The sequence below is a fragment of the Talpa occidentalis genome, unplaced genomic scaffold (genome assembly GCF_014898055.3).
Source record: "Talpa occidentalis isolate TD23 unplaced genomic scaffold, MPIMG_talOcc4v2.1 talOcc4.10, whole genome shotgun sequence".
Taxonomy (NCBI): Eukaryota; Metazoa; Chordata; class Mammalia; order Eulipotyphla; family Talpidae; genus Talpa; species Talpa occidentalis.
This window is the reverse complement of record NW_023600993.1, coordinates 70,700,267-70,718,754: the sequence shown is the minus strand read 5'-3', so window position 1 is coordinate 70,718,754 and position 18,488 is coordinate 70,700,267. Positions and strand designations below refer to the sequence as shown.

Below are 18,488 nucleotides of genomic sequence, written 5' to 3'. Positions count from 1 at the left end.
TCAAAAATTATTTCCTGCAGGTAACATCTTCTTTTTTCCTTAAGGAGATGCCAGCAGTTGCCAAGCACTAAAGTGAGGAGAAGGTGCAGCTTGTATTTTGTCAACTGTCAATACTCTTGCTACAACCAGTTTTCTTAGATAGTTATTTCAATATTTCATTCAGTGTATTTCACCTAATATTTTTAGGTGAGTAAGAACTTAACACGTTGGCTTTAAATATATTTGGTCTCTTTGAAGAATCGCATTATTCCCCCACCCCCCTTAAATAGATTGAACTTTAAAAGATGTGCAGATCAAAGGAAATAATGGTAAGAATCAACGTTACCTGGTGCAGGGAGTGCCAGTTATTCTTTCATTTTAGGACTTTCATAGCAGCGCTTCAGTGTAAATAAGAAATGTGCCCCCATTCTACTTGCCATAACCATAGAAGATGCTGCTAATGGGTCTTGATGCTCTGCCACACTTAGCCCCATCCAAGACTCATTCTCAGTCAGTCATTACCAGTCAACTGATGAATATATGAGATGGGTTCTATTTTCTGTCCCTGAAACTGATGGTCATGAACTAACAGTATGGAGAAAGAAAAAGAACAGATTTTGAAAGGGGCAGCAAAGGAAAAACTTAACTGTGTTCCTCATCAAATACTTCTGTTGTTGCCCATTCACCTATGGACCAATAAATACCACACTAAAGGTTACTTCTAGCTCTGAAATTTCATGAGATAACATTTTTTTTAAATCACTAATTTTGAAGCCTTGAATCATTTAGCGCACACATTTTATCTTCTATAAAATAAATGCATTAAAAGTGAAATTTTTCAATGTAGTTTCAAAGAGAACTGCTTTAATTGCATTTTTTTCTAAAAAAGTTTTTCGGGCAGCCTCATCTTTCTCAAGGGTGCTGAGGAGGAGTGGACATTCCTTCCAACCATTGTGTGTCCTCTTAAGGTGCTGTCCAGTGGGTGTCTGCACATGAGTATGTTGGTCTGAATTTCTCTGAATCAATAAGCAGACATGAGAGCATGAAAGAGGCAGCACCGGAGTCAGACCTCAGCTTGTACATCCAAACCTTCTGTCTTTGATGTTGACACCAAGGGACAGTTTGAAGAACAGAGCAGTCCAAAAAGGGCATAAAGTTCTGAATACCACAACACTATTTACTATAAATATTTCATTTCCTTTAATGAGAATTCATTACTGACACAGCCACATGAGCAACAAATGCAAGTTGTAATCCCACATGAGCAACAAATGCAAGTTGTAATCCCACATGAGCAACAAATGCAAGTTGTAAGCTCTTGCCCATGCAAATAGGTCTCCTATCTGCAGCCATGTTTGTGGCCTCAGAATACTCCATTATTCATGGGATTGCTGTATTTTCTACAGTAGCTGCTGGCACAGAGACATGAGCAGTACTGATGCCATGACTTTCTATTATTGATAAAGAAATATGTTTCCAGTTCATCAAATTACATGTCAGTGCCCTGCCAGGCCAAAAGTCTACGTAACTAATGATTGGGGTTCTTTAGTTGCAAAGAATGTCTGTTCCCTTCCAGGAGAAAAACTTGTGGGATGATTGTTTTAAAATCTCCTGCCAATATGAACATGAGAAAAAGAGCTCTGAAGTGGAAGTCAAGGAGTTTCTCAGGGGTGTTGAATCAACTTCAGCACCAAGAAAAAGGGGTAAAGACAGTCTCCTATTCTGCATTCAGGAGCGAGATGGTCCCAGCTGCTCTCAAAGATATAAAATGCACCATTTCTGTGTAAATGCATGGAAATAAGGCCATTAAAGATTGCTGCCATTATTGGGGGGAAATTCACCTGAATATGGAGGAGTCCTCCTTTGGAAAAAATAATCTTTGTTGAAATGAAGGAGTGCACAAATGCAAAATTCTTAGGTCCCCTGGGTCTTAATATGGGCTTGCCAGAAGTAGACCCTCAGGCATACTCAAGTACAAGTTTATTTAGGAGATGATCCCAGATAAAGGTGTCAGGAAATGAGACAGGGAAGGGAGGGCAGCCAATCAATGGAATGTTATAAAGCCAGTTGTCACCAAGCTTAATTCTCCCGAGAACTCTAGTGAACAGTGTGAAGTTCCTCTGAATGATCTCATCTAAGTGGTGGGGGAGCAGAGATAGATGTATCTATCCACCTTCCATCAGAACGTGGTTGAGGGCTTCTCCTAAGGGGAGGTGCTATATTAACCCTCCAGCATTTCCAGCCAGTAGCATCTGGGCAGAGCACCTTTCCCAGCTTTGGAGAAACCCCCAGGTAAGGAGATGCAAGTGCTGGGAGTTGCTTAGCATAAAAGTGGTAGAACCCTAGGAATGTGGGCAGAACATTGATATCTTGGGGAACACTCCTTGTCCATATTTCTCCCTCTTCATTTTTTGATACAGTAAAAGGAGCTACAGTTTGCTAATTACCCAGTTATAGGTACAACATCTCTCATAACCATCAGCACTATTAGTCCTCATAATAACCATTATTATTTTCATTCTCCTTTTTTGTGCTATGAGAAACAAAGACTGGAAGAGGTTAAGAAGTTTTCCCAAGGTCAAAGACTCTGGGCTGTTGAAGAAGGGCATTAAGTCAAGGTCTTAGGGCTCTTGTAAACATGGGTTTTTGTATGCAAATGTCAACCCATGAGAATTGGAGGATGGGAGGTTGAATGCACTGTCCCTCCCAATTTCATTTCTCAGCCAATAATTCTCTCTTGTATTTATACAAAGGTTAGCTGAAGTAACCTTTCTCAGTAAGTGTGACTGGTGATATCTGTTGGTTGATAGTTTGATTTGTCCTGTGTTGAGGCTGCTGATTATCATGACCAATGTTTCACATAGGTCCCCTTTCACAAGACATGCTGTTCATCATCTTTTTGTATGTGCCAACCCTTTTGAACCTAGAACTTTCTTTCTGACTTTTATAGAGAAGGACTTGTGCCTTTATAAGTCCAGAATAAAAGGCCTGTTTGTCCTTCCCATATAGGACACGCTAAAAAGTCAGACTCCAGTTATGATCTCAGCCTCTCCACTAACATCTGTGTGAAGTTGGATTGCTTGCTTTCCTTCCTTGTACCTTAGTTTATTTCATATGTTGGGGATAATGCTTCCTATCCTATCATATAGAAGCAATGACAAAGTGATAAATAGATACTTGTAGTATGTAATGAAGATGTGTTACATTCTATTCACTTAAATTATTGGGATGATTTTAAGGACAGTTGAGGGCTCCCTGCCTAACCTTTTGTCCAGTTAACTGTTAACTCCTCAGTAATCAAGACTGTGTGTCTGATGTATTTTTTGTATTTTGATGTAACCTTTATTGATGACAGTGTAACCAACACATGGTAAAGGCTCTGTGTGTACTTTTTTGCACATCACTGATTTGTTAATAAATTTTCCACTGTTACTGAAACATGGTCCTTAAGACCAGACACAGATTTCAAAGACAGACTCACAGCAGGCTGCAGTTCTGAGGACACCCTGTGCCCGTCCCCTGTGGCTTGCTTAACCACAGTTAGCATAAGAGGAAGGCACTGAAATGTCTGTAAAGCGTTTCCAGAGACTAAATATATAGAATATGAAGTGGTGAATATACCTAACTTTGCAGTTTCTTTTTCTGGAAAATTTTGTTCAGGGTCTTCACTTAGGACAGATGTCTTCATTTGATTAGCAAACACTCATTAAGCAACTACTCTGTGCCAGGCAGTTTTCTAGGCATGGGGATATAGAGAAAAATAAGTATCTGTGTAACCTTATCTGCCCTCCCTCGGTCTAGTGGAGAAGACAGAAGAAACCAAAAATCGTGGTGAGACGAGAGTTTATGTGTGAAATGCTTTAGGAATGCCAAGAACCATATCAGCTATCACATTATTCAGGATGGGCTCAGATATGCTGAGTAACAAATAGTCCCCAAATCTCAGTAGCTAAGAGGAATAAGAATGTTAACTTTCACTCCTGCTACATCTACAAAAAGTATACATCAGGAGTGAGATTCGTCAGTTACACAGGGACCCAGGCTGATGAAGATTCATCTTGACATAGTTCCATGAATGTTTAGACACAACAAGAAAAGGCAAGGTGGTGAATCAGGCACTGGCTCATGAAGTCTGCTCAGATGCAGGACGTGTTTTTTTGTTCACATTTCACCAGTCAAAGCAAACTTTGTGAACCCACCTACCCTTGAAGGGGACCCAAAATGTACTCTTTCCAAGTCTCTGGATCATGGGGGAATGGAATATTTGTGAACAACCCAAAGAGCGGCCAGAGTTAGAATCCAGTTGGTGGGAGGTTGAATGCACTGTCCCTCCCAATTTCATTTCTCAGCCAATAATTCTCTCTTGTATTTATACAAAAATCATCTCCTGGGAAGAGATGACCCTCTTAGTTCATTCACACTTGTATTCACATGGAATTTATTATTTTCTTTCATGGGCTCTGGACTGGTAAGCATTCATAGAGGAACACATTGCAGGACTCCTGTCCTCTGGGGGCACCCATGCAGTTGAGTCCAAGGTTATCCAGGAAATAAATGAGTGCAGTTTGGTTGGAAAACCATTTGCTGGGATTCATCCACAGGGTGACAGAAAGGCAGGAAGACTCCCCGGGAAGCTGATTGTTACCACACTAGGCAGACAGGGTTTCCCCACCTTCATGCCAGGGGGAGAGGAAACAGCAAGCTTTTTGGAGGGAGCACTGGAGCAGGTAGGAATGTCTAAAATAGAAGCATGAAGTCACCCATCACTGCAGGAGAGGAGTTGGCTAGGACCCCAGATTGGGCAACCCAACCCCTAGGAGGTCACTCAATCAAGATGCACATGGTATTTTGTCATGAAAAGGCCGGGGAGGAGAGACCAGACCAAGATCTGGTTGTTTCAGTGGCCCAGATTCCTTTCACTCAGGCTCAGCTTTGCTAGGGATCCGGGCTTTGGGGTCTGTGTTGACCTTCATCTTGGACTGCTCCAGTTGCTCAATATGTGATTGATTAGTATATCTAAAGATGCCATGAATGTCCCCATGCATTTTTTTTCCCAACCAAACAAAAAACTCTCCATCCCCTTCAAACCTCCGTTTAGACTCATCAAACTCAGGCCTCAGGAAAGCAGCCAGGACAGAGAAGCAGGGGCGCTGATTGCTGTTGCCTTGGTAAGGGCAATCCACTCCGTTCAGGGCTCTGTGGTTTCTATGGGAACAGCACTGCTTGCCTCTGCTGGCCCCTGGGGCTGGCAAGAGGTATTAAAAGAAAAATCGGAGAAGAGGAAAAGAGGAGCAGACTTTGAGGATTTGGGCTATGTTTGAGGGGAACCCTCAGGCAGACGTGTAGCTGTCCCCAGAATGCCACATGGGCCATGTGGCCCCAAACTCCTGAATGTGGGAAGCACTTACCTAGAGGCACAGGCATTCATGCTGCTCCCTTGAACTAACCACCATCCTGGAGAAACAGATGCCACCACTAAGTGGGCAGGAGTAGGTCATAGATGGATTTCAGCCCCAATACCAGAAAGGAATGAGTCAGCAAGATGCCCTTGCCGGCCTGGCATCTCATCATGTTTAGTCATGAAGAACAGGGATAGGAGCCCAGGAAGCATGGGGGAAATAGTTCCCCTACTCTGCCTGCACTCTTTACAGCAGCCCTGCCAGCTGCCATCCACACCCCACTCTACGGATGAGAGGTGGGGAGTGATGGAAGTAGGACCTGAACCCGATTCCTCCCTGTGCAAAATCTCACCAGTAGCCAAAGGAAAATGTTGTGACCCCAGGGGTGGGGGTGCTTCTTCATTCACACCTCTGCTATGAAGAGCCCTTGCTCTTTTGGAGTTGGCTGTGAGGAAGCACATCCACACAGGGGACGGCCTGGGTGGTGTCTGCACCACCATCAGCACTGAGCAGAGCCTCCCGGTCCAGCACAGTGCACTGCACCACCCTGTCTCCACCACCCTTTCCTTGTGGAGCTGTGGCTACTCTGGAAACGTCATTCCCCACTAGTGCTTGCAGCCCCAGAGTCTAGGTTGGCAAGTGGGGATTGTCTCGTTTTCGAGGAAGCACACTCCCCTGCACTGACAGATTTTTTCTTGACCTGCCAGGACAGCTGGGCGGCGCTGACTTGCTCCCTCCTAGGGTAGCCTCCAGGGACTGCGCCCTTCAAAATCTGCACCCCACTGACACTTCTTACGCTTCTACTGTGTACGATGGAGTGCCCTGTGGGGGACTAGAAGGATCACCAAAGAGGGCTCTCAGGCCACTTTTCAGATGGCCAGTAGGCAAATTGAGTCCTGGAGAGATGAAGTGGCAGCCACCAAAGGCCACCCTGTGGGAGTGCTGGGATTGAGACCCACATTTCCAGATTCCACTTGAGGACCCTTTCTTAACCCCAGGCTGGCTGATCCCTGAGGCTTAGGAAGATGAAACACAATTATACCAAACTGCTATAAACCACAGCAACCTGCAATACCATGTATTGGCTGTGTGTCTAGCGCTTGAGCATGGACTGACTAAGATCAGTCATAAGCATTCAGTCCCCCCAAAATGAAGCTGCCGCCACAGTGCATCTCCAGTAATAGGACTGTTCCTGAATCACGTTTTCTGCGACCTGGGTCAGCTGGTAATGTCCTTTGCAAATGAGTCAGAGAATCTGTAACATGGTGAAATTGGTGCTTAATTAAGAACATGTTACAATGCAGCCAACTCTGCTGCAGATCTTAATCATTTGGCCCTGCCACGCTGAACTCAGAATGCAAACCCCAACAACACTTTACCCTGAACATTAAGCCTAGGCACAGGGTCTCCCTCTGCTACCTCCAGTCCATGGCTTCTGATACACGCCAATGTCGATTATGCATGTACTAGTGATTATCTCGCTTTCCTACTCATGAAAACATGCAGAACCTCCTCTCATTCAGTTCTTTCACAGAGGAAGCTTGGAAGATCACAGGGATGGGGTCTCAGGCTGTGGTGGACACTGGACACCACCACACCAGTCATGATGGGGATGGTTTCTTGATGCATTTGTACCTGGTCTCCTGGACCAGGATCACACTTGTTGTGTGTTGTGCAAGGCTAAGAAGATGTGATAAGGGGTGTGTGCCTTTGGCACAGGCTTTGGGTGGATATCTGGACAGAGCCCCAATTCCTGACCCTGCCATGGGCAACTCTGGGGCTTCTACGCCTGCTCCTAGGGCCCCAGCAAGTCAGCGGTCCCTTGTCAGCGGTCCCTTCCCTGCACAGCGGTCCCTTGTCTATGTGTCCAGGACTTTGGGCAGCACCTCAACCCTTCCTGAGCCAGAGTGGACCTTATGAGTCCTACTCAAAATAGGGGTGAACCCTAGCCATCTCCAGGGTTGGTTGGATATTGAGATTTCTGCCTTTCTCTACAGAATGCAAAGTCTGGTGGGATCCATTTATCCAGTCCTTCCTCTCACCCACTTGCTATTTTTTCAGTGCCAAGGGGATTTAAAATCTTAATGCCTAGATTCAAAAATGTAAGTGTGCCACTTGAAATAGCCACGGTGCCCTTGAAATAGCCATACCACTGCAGGCCTTGGGTGGACCCTGCCGCAGGCGGCGGGAGGACGTCCTGCAGATGCAGACTGGTGCTTGCATGCTGCAGTCTTCACTCCCACCATGGGTTGCCCTTAGCCACATTTTTGTTCAAAGCCATATTACTCCATGTAGGCAGCCCCAGACAGAAAGTAAAGTGGTATCTTGACTTGCACTTATAGTGAGAGAACGTACCTCAAGATCCCTCCCCATTTCCTCCTCTGAGCCCCACTGATGATGGAGCGTCACCTGAGTGGTGCCCACATGTGAGTGTTTTATGGGATGCCCATCATGGAACAGACTGGTTTCAGTTCCTGAAGGTGATCATATATGAACTTGGCTCTGGGAGTGGGAGGGAAATAGGCTGGTCATGTTTATTCCCTGCCCTGGCCTGGGCTGCAAAGCTCTGACAGCTACATGGAGAAATTCAAAGAAAAAAAAAATAGCCTACCTGTTTTCCTCCTAACTGTGGTGTCAGAGTTTAGATTGGATCAGACTCCCTGCTTGGAGGAAGTCAGAGAAGGAAGTGGTCACTGGCAGAATAAGATTACAAAAAAGATGTCAGGAGCTGGGGCACAGCAGTGAGGGTCACTGACCTGGATTTGCAGGGTGTGTGGGCTTGCTCTGAAGATTTCCAACTGTACATCTTTGGCAATGGTGTATGATCCTTCTGGCTCCTTGTTTTTTCATTACAACATGGGAATAACAGCATTCATGAGGATGAAAAGGGACAGTGGGTGCAAAATGTAAGGCACCATGCCTGCTGGGAGCAGGTGCTCAATAAATGTCACATTGCACAAGTTCATAGTGGCCCCTCCTGCCCACCAGAATCTTCTCTCAACCCATTCTAAGCCCATCCCAGCCCTACCTCCCAAGGATACTGACATTCCTATAAATCAAAGGGAACATCATAATGAAGGGCAAAGATTGGACAGTGGTGGTTACATTTTCAGAATCAAAGGTTTGGACCCAAATCTGAACAAGTCTTGGTGGCCATGAGAAATGGTTAGTGCTGGAAAATTTGGGGCTCAGATGCCCACAAGATGTGGGGAACAGGTCTGTCCTGCAGGGTTCCTTCCTCTTCTTTCCTTGGACAACTCCCCATAGCAGCATCAGCTTAGAAAGACACTTGGGGAGATCATGAGACATCATTGTCTTTCCTTGTCTCCCTCCACTGCATCACATAAAGGGCCATGTAAGACTCTCATGCCATTAACGAGCATGTACAGCTGAGCCATGTTTTGTACATTAGACATATACTTGGTCCCCAATATCCTGTGACTCTCACCAAGGCCTGTCCTGCATCTTTATCCAGTGCCCCCCTGAAAATAGAACATGGAACCTGTTCAAGGAGTAGTCAAAGGCCTGGTCTCAGGCAAACCCATTGGCCAATGAGCTGTGACCCTGAGCACATTCTATGCAGTGCTAAGTGTTCACTTACTTGCTCATTAACGCCACCATCTTTGACTTGTTTCCCTCCTGGTTTCAGAAGTCACCTCTCAAATGAACTCTTTATCTCCAAGTCCTATCTAAGGGTCTTCTTTGGGGGAACGCCAAACAAAACAAGAGGTAAGCAGGTATCATCTTGTATACTCTCCTCATTCACTGGTGAAGGTTTCACTGAGTGTTCCTGGAGAAAGACTTGGAGAACTCACAGAGCTCTGAGGGAAAGGCTACTTCCCACTGGTACAGCTGTCGAGCTGGGGCTGAGGAGGTATTCTTGGTGCATTGCTGCCTGCAGAGCTTGGCCTGATGCATCCTATATCGTCTAGAGAAGAGAGCGGAGGATTCCTCTTGGAGGGACCACAGGCGGCCTCATAAAGGCCCAGGCCATGAAGGCTGATTGGATTTTATGAGGCAGAGAGAGGGGGCACAGTTGGGGGTGAGGACATATTCCAGGCTGATGGTACAATCTGTGCAGATAAACAAAGATATAAAGGGAGAGAGAGAAAGTAAGGTGTGTTCAGGGGGCTGGCGAATATCCTGCCTGGTGAGAATATGGGAGCACACGCAGCCACACCACTGGCTCCCACCCTCTCGCACAAGCCTGGGGCCCAGCAGCCGCTCAACTAGTGATTGTCTGAATAATGAACAGATGAAAGTATAAAAAAGAGAGGGAAGAAAGATCTAGCAGGGCAGAGTGAGGGCCAGTTTGGGACTGCCCATGTACAAACTTGGGCTTGCAACTGAAATCATGGAAGATTTGGGGGCAGGAAGAGGAGGGCAAGCGGCCTGTGGCTGATAGTCCAGTTTAGCAGCAAATGTGGCCCAAGACCCCATGTCAGAACAGGTGCTCTGGGGAAGCAAAGGAAGAAAATGAGGGCGGTTTGGAGCAGGAGGCTTAACCTGGTGCCATAGACCCCTTGTAATCCAGTGAAGCACACAGACTCTACTCAGAAAAAGGGTTTGCAGAGCATCCATTAAAATATATAAGGATGAAAGGAACCTTCTCACATTGAAATGAAGTTGTCAAATTATTAGAAAATAATTTGTATGATAATGAATTTGTGTTGTTTCCTCCTTGACACTTTAAGTCACAGTGGTGATCTTAAAGCCACCCTCATGACAAGGTGATGAGAGCTGCAGGTGTGATATAGTGTAATGTATCTTGAAAAGATCGACTGGAAAGACAGACCTAGATGCTCCCAACACTGCTGTGCTTTGTTGCCTGCCTTCTTACCCAAAAGAAACACTAAATTCCAGTTAGAGAATGTCAATGTAAAGGTGTAATTTTTTTCAGCCAATTCATGGACCCCATATTAAAAAAAACAAACAAACAAACAAAAAAAAAAAAAACCAGGACAGTTTCCAGACCTCCAACACTGAAAAAATGTTGTCATCAGTACTGAGCTGGATTTTTTTCTCCCTCTTTAGCCCTGAATGAATTCCCCAATGACATCTTCACCAATGAGGACAGAAGACAGGGAGCGGTGGTTCTCCATGTGCTCTGTGTAAGTACCCCTCTCGCGAATCTCCCAGAAGCATCTGGAGGGGAGGCCTGGCTGGTGAGTGGCTGGCAGGTGGGCTGAGAGGTGCCCCCAAAGATGTCTTCCCTTCCTCCTGTTCACACACCTGTGGGCATCCTCTGAACCCTATAGGGGGCAATCTCCAAAAGATGCCTGTGTGTATTCTTTCTTTGATATTAGTGCTTAAAGCTCATGCTCCAAGGTCAAACTGACTTGCTCTTCCCTTTTTAACCTTGTTCCCTTGCTGCTCAAATGCCACCTTCTGGGGAGCTCTTTCCTAACCAACCTTTCCAAAATGCCAATGTCCTGCTTAGCTGGCTCTGTTTTTTTTTCCTATACTCTTGATCACTCTCTGACATAGAATATAGTTTATTTGCTTACTGTCCTTCAGTTCCACTCATCCATAAGCCCCATGAGAATAGGGGCTTTGTTTTGTGCATCACCTATTCTGTCACATGGTATGGACAAAGTATTTGTTAAATTATTGGATTCAATGGAATAGCAATTAACATTGTGTCTGACATATAGCAGGTGGCCGATAAAAGTCTTTTCCCTCCCCTCTGGCTCTTAATGCCCACCAGTGCCCCAGCACCTGCCTTTGTAGACCCTGTGGATGGAAGGCTTTTGATTTGCCTTGCCCCCATGTGGAGAGTGGGGAGGATGTGTGTGTGTGAAGCTGTATCTAAGGAGAGGCTGCTGATCTGAACAGGCCCAGGCCAAATTCTGGACTAGGTACCTCACTGCACTTTCCCATCTCTGTTGGCATTCACTCTCCTCCAGAATGCTCTTCATTCCATTCCAGTTATGTATTACTGCAAAGCAAACTCCCCAGGGCTACATACCCAGTAAACACTTTAGGTAGCTCAAGCAAGGTCAGCAGGTCACAGAGGAAAGGCTGCACCGTAAGATCTGGGACCTGAAATGAGATGATTTGGAGTGCTGGCGCTGGAGGACCCTTCAACTGGGCTCCTCCACCCCCATGTCAGGTGTCCAGATGGGATGCCCAGAGGACTGGCTCAATTGTGATTGTGTGGCCTCCCTAGTGTGAACTCCACATGGCAATTCAGGAATTTCAATTGAACCAAGAGGAAAGCCCAGAAGTGTAATTTCCAGTCCCCGAAGTCATATGCATCATTTCCACTGGATTCCTCTTACTCAGGAGAAGACCGAGACTTTCTTTTTCAGTCTTCACTGGGAGTCGGTCAGTAGGCGCACCCTGAGCTCTGGTGGCAGGCCAAACATAGCTTTGGACCCCACTTCTGCATCCTTGCTCTGTGTGTGGCATCTGATAATCCATATTGCTGGATCCATTTCCTCCCCAGGGAAATCAACTAACTCTTTAAATCTTTCCCTACTTTCCACCCCAATACCGTGGAACCCCTCCTTGGCAAAAAGATATGAAAAATCCCTTTTCAGCAAAGACATTTTCTAAAAATAACAAATGATAAAGTAGATTCTTTGCCACCCTTCAGGAATGCTGCAGGCACGGAACACTGATATGTATGCCAGCTGCCACCTTCGGCACCAAAGAGGCTCCCCTGTTGCAAAGCTGAGGAGACCCAGACACTGTGTTGGATCCAGAATACTCTGTAGCCATTAGCACCCTGGTGCCTTGATAGCTGAGAGATGAGATTTCCAGCCTCAGCCCAAAAAGTGTGAGCTTTCATCTTCCCAAGGTGGCAGTGCCACCTGCAGTGACAGAGCCCTGCAGTGAATTGCCACCTCCACCTCCCCTCAGAGTCCTCCAAATCAGTTGATGTTCGAAGGGATACATTTGCCTTCTTCTTCATGAGTCCAGGCTATCCCCAGACTTCTGTTTGTGGTAGATCTTTGCCATGTGAGCATTGGAGGCAGAGGCAGGGACATAAGCCTACAGCTTAGCACTTTATCATCATTGGTATCTAATTCCACATCAGCCCCTGCCCTGGGCCCTACTGTAGAAACCACAAAGTGAGGTGTCCAGGAGCCAAGGTCTACCCTTTGGGATCATGCTTCAGACACATGGAACTTCAAAATACTCTGCCCAAATATCTTATGCTATTGCTAAGACCTGTGCAGGCCTTCTTCCCAGTTCCTACTCTTAAAGGCAAACTTGACCTTTCTGCCTTGGACATCCACATTCATGCATGTAGCCAGACTCACACAATAGGAAATCACCTCTTCTACTTGGCCATGTGAACTTGCTGTGCCTTCCTCAAAGTCAAGGACCAAATCTTACATTATCAGACCCAGGAGAATATAAGTTCCCCAGTAGGATGCAAGCCTCATGGGGGAAGCCCTTTGCACAAAGTCTGGTTTGTTGACCATAAAAAGCTGCTCCATCCCTATCTGTTCAGTGCAGGAATATGCGATTCCCTTTGTCTCCTGTACATGTAGGATGCTCAGGAACTGGTAGGTGAATGTTGTTAGTTTCAAGAAAAACTGCTGTCAGGACTGACCTGTACATATCAGGGCCAGCAGTAAACACATGAATGCTTGAGTCAGTGCTACAGAGCCCTAAGCAGTTTCCTGTAGTAGCCCATCTAGAAAGCACATCTGAGGCTCTGCAGTCACCTAGTTAGGGCTGGACCCTCCTAGAAGCACAAGGTGTGCTTAACCTCACTTTGTAAGAGCTGCTGTCTTGGGAAAGGCACCATCCAGGGTGGGTTGAGCTGGGCTTGAAGAGTAGGAAGGCATTTCTTAAAGGAGAAGAGAGAAAAGGGGTTCTCACAGGGCAGCCTGCCATCAAAGATGCAGACACTTGAGAGCCCAGGGTGTCTGGAGGGAGCAGACACAAAGGACAAAGAGGGGGTGACTGAGCTGCCCATTGAGTTGAAGGTGGTAGGAAACTGATTCCTGCTCTTGCCTTCCTTCCTTGCCTAGAGTGTAGGGCTAACTAGGGTCAGGCCTTGCCTGAGAGAATCTGGTATGCCCTCCAGTTGGGTGAGCAAGGTCCAGACTGGCCACACAGAAAGAGTCCCAGATACACTGAGAACACCCTTGGCCTTAGAAGGGGTGTAGAGATGGGGGCATAGGGGGCTGAAGGTCATCACATCTAGGGCCCTGAAGAGCTGGGTCTCGCTCATCTTAAGGAGTGGGAAGACCTCCTGCCAGAGTCCCAGAGGTGTGTCACTTCCCCTGCCCCAGAAAGAGGGTCATGGGGCAGGCCCTTTGTGGGACAACTGGTGGTAATTTCAGGTCTTGTCCAAATTTCACCCAGTCTTTTCAAATCGTTCTCTGAAACCTGATTAGAATTAGCCTTTGTACCTACACCCACCTGCCCCATTCCATTTAACCTCTGTAAGTTTACTTTTTATGTAAGACCCACAGGCTTCAGGCTCAGCTGGGTGCTGGTCTGTGTACACAGATGGCTCTGAGGACCTCCTTAAAAGTCTTTTCAGTCTTAGCTGTCAAAGCTTGCTTCTCTTTTTGCTTTCTTTCATGCAAATACTTCCCTCTTTGTGTGTTTTGTGAAGCTCAAATAGCCATTGCTAGTTAAACTTTCCAAACACTATAGCTTTAATTTTCCCTTGAATCTTTCTGGTTTTGTGGATTTTAGAAACCCTAACTCCTAAGACTGCACTAAAAAGATTTCTGCTCTTTCCAACTAGTCTTCACGTAAGGGCTCCTTATGTGTGTGGAAATCCATGATCTATATGACTTTATCAACTGAATATTCCCAAGAAAACACACTTGTCTTAGAACTTGCTTTATAATCAATGTATTGTAACATGGAGACTCTACAAACTTCCCTGCCTGTGAGAACTTTGCATTCTATAAACTTAGGGAGCTTGTTTCAATTAGGAAGAATCCCGTGGGCAATTTTCTAGACCATTGTTCGTGATTTATAAATATCTCATGAAATTTTACTTATCATCCTGCAGGTAAATAGCTGAATCTTGGAGATTATAGGCTGAGCTTCACATCTGCTCTTTCAGTTAAAGAAGCTTTAAATGATCTATACTTGAAATTCTTTCTCAAGATATTCTGTCTGTTCTTGGGCTTCCCCTGGTGGCGCAGGCGGTTGAGTACCGCACTGTGAAGCTGTCCACAGCCTCTGCAGACCCGGTTCGATCCCGGCCGGCCGGCGAGAATCCCACATGGTGAAGCAGACCTCTCCTGCCTCGCCCGCTGCTCCCCTCAGCAGTGTATTTCATCAGTCTTCCTGTTCTGTTCCCCGCTCTGTCTCTGGTGAATCCTCTCACCCTCCCGTGATTCTGGCCTGTAATCCGGTTCTTGTATAAATAATAATAAAAAAAAGACATTCTGTCTGTTCTTTTTAAAAAAGATTTATTTATTTATTTATTTATTTATAGAAGAACTGGGGTACAGGCCAGAGACCCAAGGGATGAGAGGAGCCACCAGAGACAAAGTGGGGAGTGGTACAGGCAGATCTACCGAAATATGCTGCTGAAGGAAGCAGTGGGCACAATAGGAGAGGTCTGCTGTGCTATGTGGGTCAGCTTCCTGGCCGGGAATTGAACCCAGGCCACAACAATGACAGCACTGAGACATAACCCCTGAAATCCCAGTCACATTTCATCACCTCCATCCCAGGGACCTTGGTACAGTATGAAACGGTCTCCTCTGCAGCTTTGGGGAACAAGGAGGTCTTACTCTTTATTCAGATATGAGAAGATCCTGAATTTTAAAAGACTAATCTGGGAATATGAGAGAATTTAGACATAGGCCCACAGAGAAAATTCCCCCAATTCCCAGACTCCCTGGGTTGGAGATGGAAAGTGTGGACAGGAGCTGGGGACCGACAGAGTCCATCAACCTTGGGATGAAGTCCTGGACTGCATCATTTGGGGACTGACATCAGTGATCCTTGGTGCCATTAATGAGAATTTCCATCTCTGGGAGCCCTAGCTTGATAACCCAGCACAAGAATCCTGCTTGTGATTCCTAAATGGCCTGCACTGTGCCTTGCCCACCTCTGTTTAACACACACAAGTCCCTAAAATGGGCATTGGCTTCCAATGTTAAGCAAAGATGGAGATGTGGACAAGGGAGTCCCCCAGCACTGGAAACAGCAGCAGATGGTCAGGGGCCTGCAACTTGGCCCATGCATCCTTCTGCCACCTTGGGAAACCTGAGGTTCCCAGATGCAGCTCCTAGGAGGAAGAAATTCCTTCTCCGTGTACAGATCAACCCTGAGTTTCCTACTGGGTTTCGCCAAGCCTTGTCCTTTTAGAATATGAAGATGGACAACAGAAAAATTCTCTGATCCTTTTCTCTTGGGCTGGCCCATGGGTGGGTCTGATGTGCTGGATCAGCTAGAAACTCCTCTTCCAAGCAGACTTACTGAGTGTGGATTTCCTTAGTAAGGATCATAGAATCTTTTTTCAGGAGTGTGATACTTTATACTACCTCACACACAAGCACATAGAAATACCTGCCTGCAGGGAGAGAGGAATTACCTTGGGAGGTGAAAGAGGGTCTATGTTTAGGAAGAACAGAGATGACCCAGTGCACAGAAGGAATTTATTTCTGCCTATGTCTAAATTCTCTCATATTCCCAGATTAGTCTTTTAAAATTCAGGATCTTCTCATATCTGAATAAAGAGTAAGACCTCCTTGTTCCCCAAAGCTGCAGAGGAGACCGTTTCATACTGTACCAAGGTCCCTGGGATGGAGGTGATGAAATGTGACTGGGATTTCAGGGGGAAGAGAGAGGTACTATTCAAATAGTACCCTCCTTCTGGAATTCCAGCTTTTCAAGGAGCATTCCATATTTCCTTTATGTTGTAGTATCCCCAGCCTAGCAAGATGCTAGATGATCTGGATCTCTCCAGCCCCTGCTCCCATCTCACAATTTCTGGTCTCCCTGCCTCTGTGCTGGCCCTCACCCTACCTGGTGTCATACGCACCTATTCTGCTTGAACACCCCCAACCTGGCCAGTTCACTGCTTCTTGATTTACAGTCCCTGGAAGTTATCAATTGGCTTAGCTCTTTTATTTATTTATTTTTTTCCCTGCCTGACCACTGTCTCCAGCCAGCTTATGGGTTGACGTCTCTTGAGTGAGGTTTTTTTTTGTTTTGTTTTGTTTTCAATGGATGTATGTGTTTTTCCCCCAACATCCTCACTTTTCTCCCCTTGTCCATTTACACAAACACACACACACACACCCTTTAACCTCAGAGCCCTCACACTGGTATTTGAAAGTTTTTGTACTGTTGAATTGTCTGCACTAGGAATGTCCAGTATTGAACATTTTTTCTTATGCCTGTTGGCCATTTGCATTTCCTCTTTGGAGAAGTTTCTTTTTAGCTCTTCAGCCCATTTTTTGACTGGGTTATTGACTTTGTTTTGTTGAGTCTCAGCTCTTTGTAGATTTTTGTGATCAGTCCTTTATCATTAGTGTTGAGTGCAAAATTTTCTCCCAATCAGTGGGGTGTCTCTTTGTTTTGGTTACTATCTCTTTTGCTGCACAGAAGCTCTTTAAAATGTTCAGCATCACTTGTAATCAGGGAAAAGCAAATCAAAACTACCGTGAGATACCATCTTACACCAGTGAGAATGGCCCATATTAAAAAAACTAGCAACAACAAATGTTGGTGAGGATGTAGAGAAAAAGGAACTCTCCTACACTGCTGGTGGGAGTGCAAAGTGGTCCAACCACTATGGAGAGCTGTGTGGAGGTTCCTCAATCTGCTAAAAATGGAGTTTCCATATGATCCAGCAATTCCACTCCTAGTTATCTACCCAAAGGACACAAAAACATTAATGCAAAAGGACACCTGCATACCTATGTTTATTGCAGCATTATTGACAATAGGTAAAACCTGGAAGCAACCCAAAAGCCCAAAAATAGATGACATGATCAAGAAGATGTGGTACATATACACAATAGAATATTAATCAGCAATCAAAAAACATAAAAAACTCATGCCATTTGCAGCAACATGGATGGAGCGGAAAGGGATCATGCTCAGTGAAATAAGCCAGAAAGAAAAAGAAAAATGGGCCTCCCTGGTGGCACAAGGGCTTAAAACGCCACCTATGAAGCTACCCGCAGCCACTGCAGCATGAGTTCGATCCCCAGCCAGGGAGCAACCCACATGGCACAGCAGACCTCTCCTGACTCGCCCTCTACTCCCCTCAGCAGTGTATTTCCATCGATCTGCCTGTTTTGTTCCCCATTCTGAATCCTCTCATCCTCTGCATCTCTGGCCTATACCCCAGTTCTTGTATGCATAAATAAATCTTAAAAAAGAAAAAGAAAAAAACCGGCTGGTCTCACTCATAGCAGGAATGTAGAAAACCCAAATAAGGGATCAGGAAAAAGACTAATTATAATAAAGTAAAAATCAAACTCAACAGGCAACTATAAACCAGAGTCACACTGCAGGGGGTGGAAAAGGGAGTAGGATCAAAACAAGAGGGGTGGGAATTTTACAGGGTCAATAACCAAGATGAAAATGCATACATTGTACAAAAATGAAAATGATGTAAAAAATACATAAATTTAAAAAATTTTAAAAAAGAAATGTCCAGTATTTGTCATTCTGACTTGCCTTAGTACTCATAATTCTCTCCCATTGATTCTCTCCAACTGCCTCCATTTTGTTTCTATTACTTCTTAATAGGATCATTAGGATTTCGTATATATAGTAATAGTTTCACTTCTTTTCTGACTCGTATTCCTAACCCCCCCCCCCGTTTTTGTCTGATAACTCTGACTAAAACCTCTAATACTGAGCTAAACAGAAGTGGTATGAATGGATATCATTATTTTGTCCCCAATTTAAGTGAGAATATTTCAGTTTTTCACCTTTGACTATTATATTGGCTGTTGGTTTGTGGATTTATGGCCTTTATTATGTTGAGGTAGTTTCCTTCTATTCCCATCCTGTTTAGAATTTTTAACACAAATGAGTGCTCAGTCTTACCAAATGTTTTCTCTATTGATAATTATATTATCATATGATTATTATCTTTACTTTTTTTGATATAATGTATTTTATGGATTGGTTTACATATATTAAACTGTCCTTCCT

At 45.2% G+C, this 18,488-nt stretch overlaps 1 protein-coding gene across 1 annotated transcript in view; it reads left to right on the top strand.

Moving 5' to 3' along the window:
* The window catches only part of SLC24A3 (solute carrier family 24 member 3), a 523,373-nt gene that overhangs the window by 283,044 nt on the left and 221,841 nt on the right, over positions 1–18,488 (top strand). The window contains exon 3 of the mRNA XM_037494056.2: positions 10,413–10,489. Within this exon, the coding sequence (XP_037349953.2) occupies positions 10,413–10,489 (77 nt within the window). The remainder of the gene's footprint in view (positions 1–10,412; positions 10,490–18,488) is intronic.